Source organism: Taudactylus pleione, unplaced genomic scaffold (genome assembly GCF_031769625.1).
Source record: "Taudactylus pleione unplaced genomic scaffold, aTauple2 ptg000016l, whole genome shotgun sequence".
Taxonomy (NCBI): Eukaryota; Metazoa; Chordata; class Amphibia; order Anura; family Myobatrachidae; genus Taudactylus; species Taudactylus pleione.
Window position 1 is genome coordinate 46,353,388 of NW_028284418.1, and position 12,041 is coordinate 46,365,428.

The 12,041-nt window shown below is 39.7% G+C and overlaps 1 protein-coding gene across 19 annotated transcripts in view; it reads left to right on the forward strand.

Moving 5' to 3' along the window:
* The window catches only part of SORBS1 (sorbin and SH3 domain containing 1), a 434,665-nt gene that overhangs the window by 359,139 nt on the left and 63,485 nt on the right, over positions 1-12,041 (forward strand). For 16 of the 19 annotated variants that reach the window (XM_088475931.1, XM_088475933.1, XM_088475925.1 and 13 more), the window contains 2 exons: positions 679-744; positions 4,780-4,872. The exons of 1 other annotated variant lie outside the window; for it this stretch is intronic. In XM_088475931.1, coding sequence (XP_088332057.1) covers positions 679-744; positions 4,780-4,872 — 159 coding nt within the window. The remainder of the gene's footprint in view (positions 1-678; positions 745-4,779; positions 4,873-12,041) is intronic. 2 more of the 19 variants (XM_088475960.1, XM_088475938.1) reach the window with 2 other exon arrangements.

Sequence of the window (12,041 nt, forward strand, 5' to 3'; positions counted from 1 at the left end):
GGCTGCATTCTTGTGAATATTGGTTCTGCTTTCAAAATGGCTACTAAGTGTGACCAACACTCACCAACTAATGTTTTACACTAATATTTTTAAAATGGCAGTTTCATTATATTTGTCAAATATTTTATAATGACTGTTAGCATTCTATGGCTGAACCTTTGTCTCATTGTCCTACATTGCCATCATGGAATTTCAGCCATTTGTAAATGTGGTATGTACCCATGGCCTTGAATCACATTAACAGAGAGCACTTTTTTGTCCTTTCCCGGGGGTACCAACATTATGCAAGCTTCTGTCCTTTCTACGGTGTATTTCTTAGCTGATGCTTTGAGTTAAATTACTCTGTGGTCGCTGGCTAACCCTAACAGGTTACAATATTCCTTCTTGAATATAGGTGACAAGTCAATGGTCTAATGACCTCACCTGTGTTCAGGCAGTGACTTGCCTTAGCATGTTAGGGCTTCCTCTTTTATAATGTGTTACAATTCTTTGCATGACTGCTTAGCCTTGGAGAATGGTATGGGACATGCTTACGCTTGTTTTCCTCTTTGTACTTTTCCTCTTGGTGTAGATACAATGCCTCTACTTGTGTGGCACTCTAAAATCCATACTCTTTGTGATATCTTTTCTCTCTCTCTCTCTTTCCATTTCCTTATTCCCTCCTCTGCTTTCCATCAGCCTCCAAAAAAGATTTGGGATTATACTCCGGGGGATTGCTCTATCCTTAAAGTAGAGGATAGGAAGGTAAAGACACTTTTTTTAAATTATGGCTGACAGAGACTGATTCAGTTTCTAACCCTGTGTTTGTGTGTGTTGAGCTAATGGTTCTGTGTTGCTTCGATGTGCAGCTTCTAAAACGGAATCCAGGCAGAGCAGAGAGCACTGGCTCCAGGGCCCAAGTTCCATTTATTTACCCAAGGGCAATTCTAGGCTCTGAAAAGACTCAAGACTGGGCCCAACCACTGCACTAACTTCTCAAACAAAGAAAATCCACTTTAAAAATTATTTGGTCACTTTTGTGTTTCACATTGGAGGCCCTGAGCCCTTGTTCAGTAGCCTCATAACATAGCTGGTTTGGCCTCATCACTATTATAAGTTGTATATTGTTAAAATGTTCATTCTTATTTTTTCAAGTAATAATTTAAATTTTTTTACATTGATCTTAACAATGAGGGTCTAACTTTAGACATGGCTTTGGTCATACTTTAATAACCACTAATATAAGTTGAGCTTATCTATTGCCTTAAACCAGTGGTTCCCAAACTTTTTTGAATCATGACGCCCTAGAGTATCAGAATTGTTTTCATGGCACCCATAAGCCAAATGTTTGCTATTTAGAAATTCAGTAAAAATGTAGTAAATTAGTAAAGTGAAGTAAATTGTGCTTACCTGTCATCCTTAGGTTCCGTTATGTGGAGGTGGACAGGTTTGCACTTCTGTTTGTCCACATATTTACATTACATTGACCATAAATAATTTGATTTGGTGCTAGACCACCATCCTGGGACACCCCTGCAAGTGTCCCGAGGCACCCCAGGGTGCACTGCACACAGTTTTGGAACCACTGCCTTAAACCATTAAATCATCAAATTTCAACATATATAGGTGAGATGAGACAGTGTAAAGAACATTACAATAATATTAGTGCATAGTGGAAGAAAACAATAGCTTTTGATAACAAATCAAAACTGAGCATATGTAGAATAAACATGCTGAATATAAATGGTGTTATAATATAGAAATGTTGACGTATATAGTATTTCATGTGTGATTACTTATTGTTTAAGAGCTACTGGTGGCATAGACAAGTAGATCGTAATCTCGTCTTGCTCAATGCTTTGAAATTAAACTTGACAGTGTAGTGTAGTGGATATATGTGTTGTCCTACTACATTATTTCAGCAACAATGAGAGTGTTATTTATATTATTCAACAAAAGTAACTTACTAGTGGCCACCAATATACATTACAGAGACCAATCTAGTGAACATTTTACAGCACATAGGGGAATATTTATTAATTATTACTTTTTAGGATTTTTTCTGGTGTTTGTTACAGTGTACTGTAAGTGGTATGTTATTTGTGTACAACCGTATGTTAATATCTACACAGTGTGGTTTTACTGTTCCATATTCATCTACATCAGGGGTACTTGTTACTCTTTGGGGTAGTTTTAGAGTGCTTTGCGGTGACTTAGCCTACATTCTCAGCCTATAATGACACACTGCTGGGTTTAGCAGCTTCCCCCTCAATGTATAATGTAGCTATTTGGGCGGGGCTTGCCAGCGTGAAGATTGACTGCCTGACTTTGCGGCTGTTGGGGCAGCTGAGAGGCGGTGTGGCCGGGATATGGGTTACCCTGTCTGGAGTGTCAGCAAAAAGCTCCATGCCTCCCCCCAAGACAGCTGTCAGGGGCTATAGCTTTCTCTCCAACTCGGTGACCAGGCTGTCACTAGCAGCGCCGCACACTAGGCTTATTGCCAGCTGATGTGGGGAGAAGGCATGACGTCTTTCCCCACACAGAGTGGAATAGTGGAGCCGTGCAGGTGTCCAAACAGAAGTAGGAATGGCCATCGGTGGGCTATCCATCAATGGTACCATTGGTGGTTAACCTCGATGGTATTAAACCATCAACGGGGAGCCATCAATGGTTTCTCCCACCAATGGTCATCCCTGCTCTATTACTCACCGAGCAGCAGGCCAAACAAAATTGGGGGTGGGGCTTTGTGGGTCACATCAGGGGGTGGGGCTTTGTGGGTCACATCAGGGGGTGGGGCTTTGTGGGTCTCATCAGGGGGTGGGGCTTTGTGGGTTACACAATGGCCCTCATTTAGTGTTGGATGCAAGTCCATTTCTGAGAAATGTCCATTTGTATGCTGCGGATGCACACCAACATGCGTCTTTATTTAGATTTCAGCACATCGTAGACTTGAGTACAGTAAGCGCATTTAAGTGTAAACGTAGCTTTCCCACTGGAAACGCAACCAAATAGACTCATCTCAGGTTATACATTTCAGAAGATGTATCTTTTGCATGCAACAGAGGCTTGATATAAAGATGTATGCTGATGATGATGATGGTACCAGCAACACTGTCTAGCCTCATCTGATTGGCTGTTTACTCAGCCTGATAGTACTTGATTCATTAGCATTATGGCTATACTATGTAAGATTGTGGTCACCTGTTCAGATTTATTTGTTATTACCATTTGGACTACTATACTCCAGCAAAGAGTATTCCCATTGGCTTTACAAGTCAGTAAACAACGAATGTGGTAGTTTTTGTATTCAATGACATTTTAAATGGAAAATGCACCTATGGTAATTATTATTAACCCTGTCTATCTGTACACTATTGTTTGGTGTAAATATACACCTTTTGGCCACCTGATGTATAAATATTGCTATGTTATACAATTATCTGTCCAATCTGGCTGGTTGGAATGAAAACCTGGTAATGTATGCCAACAAATGACAGTCGATCATATGGTCTTAAACACTGGAAAACAGACAAAAAACAATTGTTCAAATTGCTTAAATTCCTGTGTTTTAACCAATTTGTCTGAACGACCATTTTTGTCTGTTTTCCAGTGTTTGTGAGCAAATTGTCAACTGTCATTTGCTCCGATACATTACCAGGTTTTCATTCCAACCAGCCAGATTGGACAGATATCTGACAGATAATTGTATAGTGTATGCCCAGCATTAGATATATGTATTCAAAATACACACATAAGACCGATATTTTGTAACCACATTTTTAACTCTACATTTAGAACATAAAAATGTCAATTCCTAAAGCTGGTTACACACTTTAGGAATGTGTGTACATCTGATTGCGTGTGCCTGTGGGTGGCTCATCGCATCATTCCATCTGCTGTGCTGCACAGAAGATGGGACAATACGATGAACGACGCTGGAACAGCATATCGTGCCGTTGTCCACTGCATCATGCAGTATGTACGGATGGCACATTATAGCGTTCCATATCATCGTCCGGGTACACCATCACGTAGCATGTACCCAGCTTAAATCGAGCTTAAGTATGTATATTATATATGGTCTCAGGCTAATATTTGCAGAAATAATGAAACGCTTTATAGTGAGATGTTATTATGTGTTCTCAAACTGTAGATAAAATGGTTATAGCTGTGCGAGTACAAGTGTAATGATGGGCCCAGTATATGGTAAAAACTTTCAGTGCTCACACTTTGTTCATTTTAAACCCTTAATTGGATTTTCTAACCATATGGAACCGGTGACTCTACAACTATTGTGAAACTATGAGCTCAGCATATAACAGGGCATTCTGGGACTTACAGTTCCACAACTAGTAAGCCATATGTTTCCCATTTGAGTTCATCCTCTAAAATTCTGAGACAATGTGACCCAACCTGAATTCTTATTAATTTGACATCGTTATTATTTTTGTATCAAATTTGTGTTGCTAAAACATCCGTTTGACATCTTTATTGCTATTGTCAAGGTGTTGATGTGTAAAATATTGTTGAGTGAAAATTGCTTGTCTGACGGAACATTAAAACACAAGTTTTTTTATAAATCCATTCTTGTCTTTACAAATGAGTCCATATTTACACAAGTATCTCATTATACTTCCACACTCATCTTTCTCCAATAACAATGCTTTATTCTACCAGGAGCCAAGCTGCCAAATGCTGCCTTCTATTATTGTATATATTGGTTTAATGTGTCCTGTAACAACCTGTGTAGACATCTGTCACTGTAACCTTTCCCGTATTGTCTTGTTCTTCTTTGACTAGACTGAGCTAGAGAAAGACCTCTATCAGTACGAGTCTGAGTTAGATGCAGATTTAGAGAGAATGGACAAGTGTTATAAAGCTTCTGATAAAATGGTATGAAAGTTCTTTTTATTTTACTACCAATATGTATATATCTGCAAGATTGGAAATTAAAATAAGCTTATTTCATAACATCACTAATACCATCTGCAGCCTGGCCTGTGGAATGACAATGTAACATGTCCATCTTCCTCTGTGCAGTATACTGCTCCTGCTGTGACGTACATTCCGAGTAATTGTAGGATTCCGCAGTAACGCAACTGTGCATGTGTGACTATACAGACCCATAGCATCTGGCTGGCATGATCTCATAGACCTGACTCTCAGGACAAATATGAAGGTGCATTTTCAATCATGTAGAACCAGTTACTCCTAAAACACACAGACCTTTAGGCTTTTGCTATATCACTTTTTAAATGGATAATTCAATTCTCCAACATTCTAATTTATGATTCATTTAAATGAATGTGGAGACCGTAACCACACCCCCTTTAAATCATGCTTTCTATACTCGTACACAAATTACGCATGTTTTAACATTAAAATGTGTTAACTTCATTTAGTATACAAAATTTCTTCCCGCTGTGAAGTTAGTGTGTCATTACATCTTAAGTAATCGAACAACATACAGTATAGGTGAGATGTTATTATGTGTAACATAGTTTTGTTTAAAGCTACATATTTATTTCTATATAAAAATAAATACAGTTGTATAAAGGATATATTTTATAGCGGCTTTCCAGGCTAGCAATATAGCATTCACCCTCAGATTAAAGTTTAAATAGGGTACCCTGCCCTCCATATCGTAAGCCGTATACCAGCCCTAGTGTCATATACATCACAGGAATAGCAATTGTTGCAAGCTGGTTATATTACTCTATACTGGTAAAGAAAATTCTTATTCAACCAGGTTTCTGATTATTAGACTTCCAGAAAGGCAACTAGACTTTATGTTAATGCTATCCCAGGGCTGGCTTGTCACATATCTTAATTCACTTTACAAGTATTTCTGTATTTTGTAGCTGCCTTGAGGTTTTCCATGTATTTATATTAATAATTTAATAGGTTCCTTCTTCTTCCTTCTTCTTGGCAATGTTCAGGCAAATCGTAGATTTGTACAGTACATTTGGATCAGTGTTGATGTATTGCAAGTAGCTGGCAATGTCACATTGTTTGGTAGATTGCCCACTAAAGTGTAGAGTGCTTTGTTATACAACAAAGACAAATTCTACTGTGTCAAGAAGCTCAGCCTAAACTGGTGTTATAAAGAGGGTTGTGGTATTAGGTATTGTGGTATTAAGAGCAAGTGTTGTTTCAATATATGTGTAGATATGGACATACTGTATACTGTACATTACAAATATTTATTATTTTTAAACAAGGATCTTTCCTTTCACGTGTGCCACTTGATTAATCTTTCAAAATATGCATATTTAATTATTATATAGTCAGCAAACAAATACAGTTTATAGGGAAACCAGTCTGCTAGCAGGTCACATCTCCTATTCATAGAGCTCTGTTCACTAGAGCTTACAATCTAAAAGTTTTTGATCTTGTTTAAAAGGATTACCAATATAATAACTCATAATTTACACATCATGACACATGCTTAAATTTAGGTTCATCACACACAATAAATAATACTACAAATCAGTTGTTCGAAGAATTGCTAATCTCTAATACAGTAATTATTATGTACAATACAATAACAGTATATGTGTGAGGGGCCTTATAATTATATACAGCTTTTTGTAGCCCTACGCTTGCAGAAGTTGTTCTGGGAATTAATTTGAACTCTTGGAAATTATTTCAGAGTGTCTTCTATTTTTTTCAATATTAACATGGAAAATATAAAATAAGGAGAGCACTTTACTCCTAATTATCTTCCATCACAAAATCAATTGTATGAGCATTCTTGCTAGAACAAATCTGAGCCAGCACTTACATGCCTTACCAGATAAATATTAGTACATGTTGGTTCTACAAGATGCACCTCAAGTGTACATTGTGTATGTAAATGTGTTCTGTCTTGTCATTCTGCTTTTTGCCTGTCTTTGCTTGCAAGGCTTTGGCTGATAAGTACATTGCTTCTATAATTGCCTTCCAGAGATATGAACACGTGTCATGTACTGCATAATAAGTTTCATTCCATGTATATAGAGAAATACTGTACTACTGCAATACTGTCCTAACCTGTATCAATTCTGCATTTTTTTTTTTACTTTGAGAATAAGTTGGCCACAGATGTGGATTGTCCAATTGCTTGGTTTCTTCTCAGACTTGCTCATTATAATGGTCTTGTACGACCTTAGGCCTGGTACACACCTGAATGATTGGAATGATCTTTCACCCGATTTCCCCTGAGGCTAGAAGAAACGATATTGAGCGTACACACTGTGCAATCTGGCAGACGACTGAACAATCTATTGTATCATTTTCGTATACGATTTATCGGTGCTCCCGTACACACTACAATGATCTCTGGCAACATATGATGTCAAAATCGGTCTGATTGGACCGACATATTGTCTGGTCGTCCAATTGACCGTACACCCTACACAATAGACACCAAGTTGCATACGATATTGTTTGATTGGCCGTGCAGCACGGCCAACCAGAAGATCTCATATGCAACCCGCTGGAGCGTGAAATTATGCGCACACACACTACGATGTAGACAATTTGATGTTCCACTACTGCAAATCGTCCCGATATCGTTCAGGTGTGTACCCGGCCTTAGATTATGGGCTTTGGTTTATTGCACGTAATAGGATATACATCTGAAAATGTACTCAGCCAGATAACCACACTGACATCTATGTTTGGTTATGCCACATTGAGGCCCTTTGGAGCCACACCAGCCATCAACCTGATCTGTCTAAATTATTATCGCACAGAATTGGTTGTGTGGCGATGGGTAACTCTATTAATTGGCAGCATTAGGAAATATGTGGCTGTGATGCAGTTGGTGGACTGCATCTTCCAGCATTCCTTGTCAGACACTCAAATGAACATTGGGTGAATATCTGCTATTTATCTCTGGGTATGTTACAGCCTCTCAGCGATGTTCTCTGCATTTCTTCCAAGATGCTTTTCATTTTGCATTATGTTCAAGAACTACATTAAAGGTTTAAATAAGTGCTTTAAAATCTTGCCATATGTATGAACAATTCTGCATTTAATATATTAAACATACAAAACTGCTATAGAAAGATAAATATATTGTTTCTTTGACCATCCAAAGAAAATATTGATGATAAATGTTATTTTATATGAAGACAACTGATATGTAATGAGATGACTTGTAACAATATTTATTTGGAAATAGTGGATACCTTTAAAAGCAAATCTACATTTTGTAGAGCACATTTTATTACTAAAAGGTGGAGACTTTACTAGCTAGAGCAAAGTGTGCATAACTCCTAGCAATAATTCTGCAATTAGCTTTAATAAGTCTAATGCAGTGAGTGGTTCCCAAACTCGATTGAATCATGGACATCTAGAGTATCAGCATTTGTTTTCACTGCACCTCTCTACCAAAAGTTTCTTATTAAGAAAGTCAGCAAAAATTATTAAAACGAGTTAATTGTGCTCACCTCAAAGTTGCGTACTCTCCTGGAACGTGCATGAGACTAATGATTTTTTGGGTAGTCCCCCCAGATGCCCAAAAGATTGGGTGGATCTCCTGCATTCCGCCCACTTCCTAGTCAAGTGGGCAAGATGGGGAGATAATACAGGTCAGTATGGAGTGGACAGGGCCTAATGACGTAATGAGCCTGGTCCCATCCCCAGAGTGATAACTTGTATCTCCTCTCCGGTATTCTCCAGGAGAGGAGGAGGAAAAAGACAGCAAGTATGGCCTACCTGCAGGGGCGTAACTAGAAAGTTGTGGGCCCCATAGCAAAATCTTGAAAGGGCCCCCCCTCTCCCCTAAACTACTATGCTGTGAATTTTGAAAAATACAATATTTACTATTGTCCCTGGTGAGTGCACAAAGAATGTGTGTGGGTGTGTGTGTGTCGCAGTGCACTCATAGAGGGAGCGGGGCATACCTTTAGTCAGAGGCACTGCATGGAGGCTCAGGTCCCAGGGACCAGGATACCTTCCAATCAGCAGAAGCAGCCAGCCCCGATAATCAGCGGCAGCCGGACAGCTCAGTCACCACGATCACCCCCACCCGACTGCCTTCACGGAGCACAGCATATGACAGATGCTGTTCGGCATGATGTTGCGGCGGCCACGGTCCGATGCTGCCTAGCCCGACCCTTACACATAGCCTCATGGGATTTGTAGTTAATTTTTAACTGCTCAGAGTCTGAACTATAGAAGATAAACTACAAATCCCATGTGCCAGTTCTACTCTTATTCATTCCCTGGCCGGCTGACTGGGTGCCTTGGACTCACAGGTGAGTGGTGACCAATCCTTGCGTGACTACTGGGTGCAGGGGGAGCGGCAAGCCCTGGAAGCAGCCCGGGCCCCATAGCAGCCGCACCCCCTGCACCCACGGTAGTTACGCCACTGCCTACCTGTCAACCTTAGGTTCAGTTATGACCTGGTGGTGGACAGGGTTGTTTTTCTGTTTGCCACATATTTTATGGTTGCCAGTCAACAGCACTGGTTTTGCCTATCACATTTACCATAAATAATTTGATTAGGTCCTGGACCACCAGCCCATGGCACCCCCTGCAAGTGCACCGCAGCACCCAGTTTGGAAACCATGGCCTGGTGCAAGGTTAGCCACAAACAATTGTTGTCTGGGTAACTGCATATTGTTAGAAAGTCACAATCAGAATATCTGTACTCCTACTTTAGTGATGTACAGTATTACTCAAAAGCTACTGCAGGAATGTATAAATAGCATAGTAGCCTCTTTATGTTGCAGTACCACCTAAGCCTGCAGGTGCTATATACTGTGTCAACTATGATCCTGAATTGTTTGCAATTAACAATTTTGAATAACCCTCGCACAAACTGAATAATATACAGACTCTCCTTCCACCCTAAACAACATGCTCTACGCTTCAACTTTCCTCAGACATTACTTTTTTAGTTATCTGTGCTGAATTCATTAAATTAAAGATGTTTTATTTATCACCAATTCACTCAGCACAGATAACTGCAACTGTAAATTAAGTGGGAAGAGACAGATCATCATTATCTAGTAAAATACTATTTCTATGCTGAAGAGGGAACATCATCATCTAATAAAATAATCTGAATATGCTGAAGAGAGAAAACATCATAATCTAATAAAATAAATGTCAGCGTTCATACAAATAATAAAATAACATTTCACTTCTATTTAAAAACAAAATCACACTTATGGTGCATACACACGGTCAGATTTGATGAATGATTGAACGATTTTTACAACGATTTGAACGATTTCATCAACGATGAACGATTGAACGATTTCTGATTAAAATGAATGAAATCGTCAAATTCTGACTGCAAACACAGTCGATGTCAGAGATCGTAATCTGACATGCGGGAACGCGCATCGTTGGTCGATGCATGCCCTACATGTCAAAGATATGAACGATTGAACGATTTTTACAATTATCGTTCATATCTGATAAGAAATCTGACCGTGTGTATACACCATTAAATTATATTTCAGCTCCAATTGCATTAGCAATCCATATAAAATGTTGAGTATTTAGTTCTGCACCATCTATTTAAAAATCCCACTTAGATAGCAAGCCAGTCTTGTGAACCTCATCGGTGTCACAGTACCATGGCTGCTTAGTAGAAGAATTGAAAAAGTGATGTAGGTTCAATAACACTGCACAACAATGAAAATGTTTCCGGTGTGAAAATAGTTACTTCTAATTGATTTCAGCATGCAAAGAATGAATGACATTTAAAACTCTCAGTTAGCTCTGAGTTCCGAGATATAGCCCAGTTAGTGTTCACTCCAACTCCGGCGGCAGGCAGGGCGCCGGAGCCAAAGAGGGCATCTTTGTGTGTGCGCCGTGGCAATTGAAAAGGGGGTGTGTCTATAAGACGCGTTCCCTTTTTGTCACTCTTGGGGTTGTGCCCGGCACTTACGGACACGCCGGGCAACCCCCAAGCGCTGCAGACACGGAGAATAGATGCCGGGTGCATGCGCCCGGCGTCTATTCTCCGGCAGTGTCCGGATCACCGCACAATTCTCCACCCGTGGGACACTGCAACCCGCGGGTGAAGACGGCACCCGTAGGCTGTGAGGGCAGGGCGCTTTTTGCCCTCCTTCTGGAGGGCAAGGTACTTTTTGCCCTCCACAAGGAGGGCAGGGTGCCGCGCCCCGCTAAAATAGCCTAGCGGGAACGCTACCCATTTATGACGATGTAGGGGTATTCCTAGTGAAGTGGGCAGAATGGAGAGAATGTTACCAGCAATCTGCGTTCTGCTCAGAGGGGGCGGGGCCTAATGACCCAATTAAATTTATCAGTTATTTATCCCCTCCCCTATTCAAATATATACGATTCACGGGATTACCCACACGAGATAACTGTGGTGCACTGTGACAAGCGTAGTGAGCGATTCCACCAAGACATTTCAGCAATGGAACAAAGATATCAGGGTAGGTGATCACTACTGTTGGACAGTGATAAGAGATGCCCCAGAGGAGGAGTACAAGCGACAAGCAAAGAGAAAGCACCCCCATGAATAGGCCACTATATTAGATAGTACTTTCGTATGCTGTATGTTTGTTTTTTATGCTGTATGTTTGTTTCGTATGCTGTATGTTTGTTTCGTTTTGTGTTCTTATTTGTGATTGATTGAATTAAAACAACTGTTATTTATTTTCTATCAAGAAAATATCAGATTATTTTAAAATAGCTTTTCGCTATGACTATATTACTAATGTACATACAGTATAGTGCAAGTAGTGTAGCTCAAAAAATAGAGCTAGTAAAAACATTCTGAAATCATTTTAGTTTTTCTTGACCTCAAATTAGTAATGTATGACTGTTTTTAGAAAGGAAACAAATTAAAAGTATTAATTTGTTGTACAGTATAATTACAGATAATCTCATATCCATAAATTGTCCATTTCTATCCATTTCTGAATGAAGTGAGGGAAATATCATTGCGATATGTACAGTGCATCCGGTACCCTAACCCCAATACTTACCGCCGGGATTCTGACTGATGTTGGGATTCCTGTGCCGGCATTTTGAGCATCGGCATTCTGCCTGATGGGATATAAACTACATCCCATACAGTGTAAGCACAG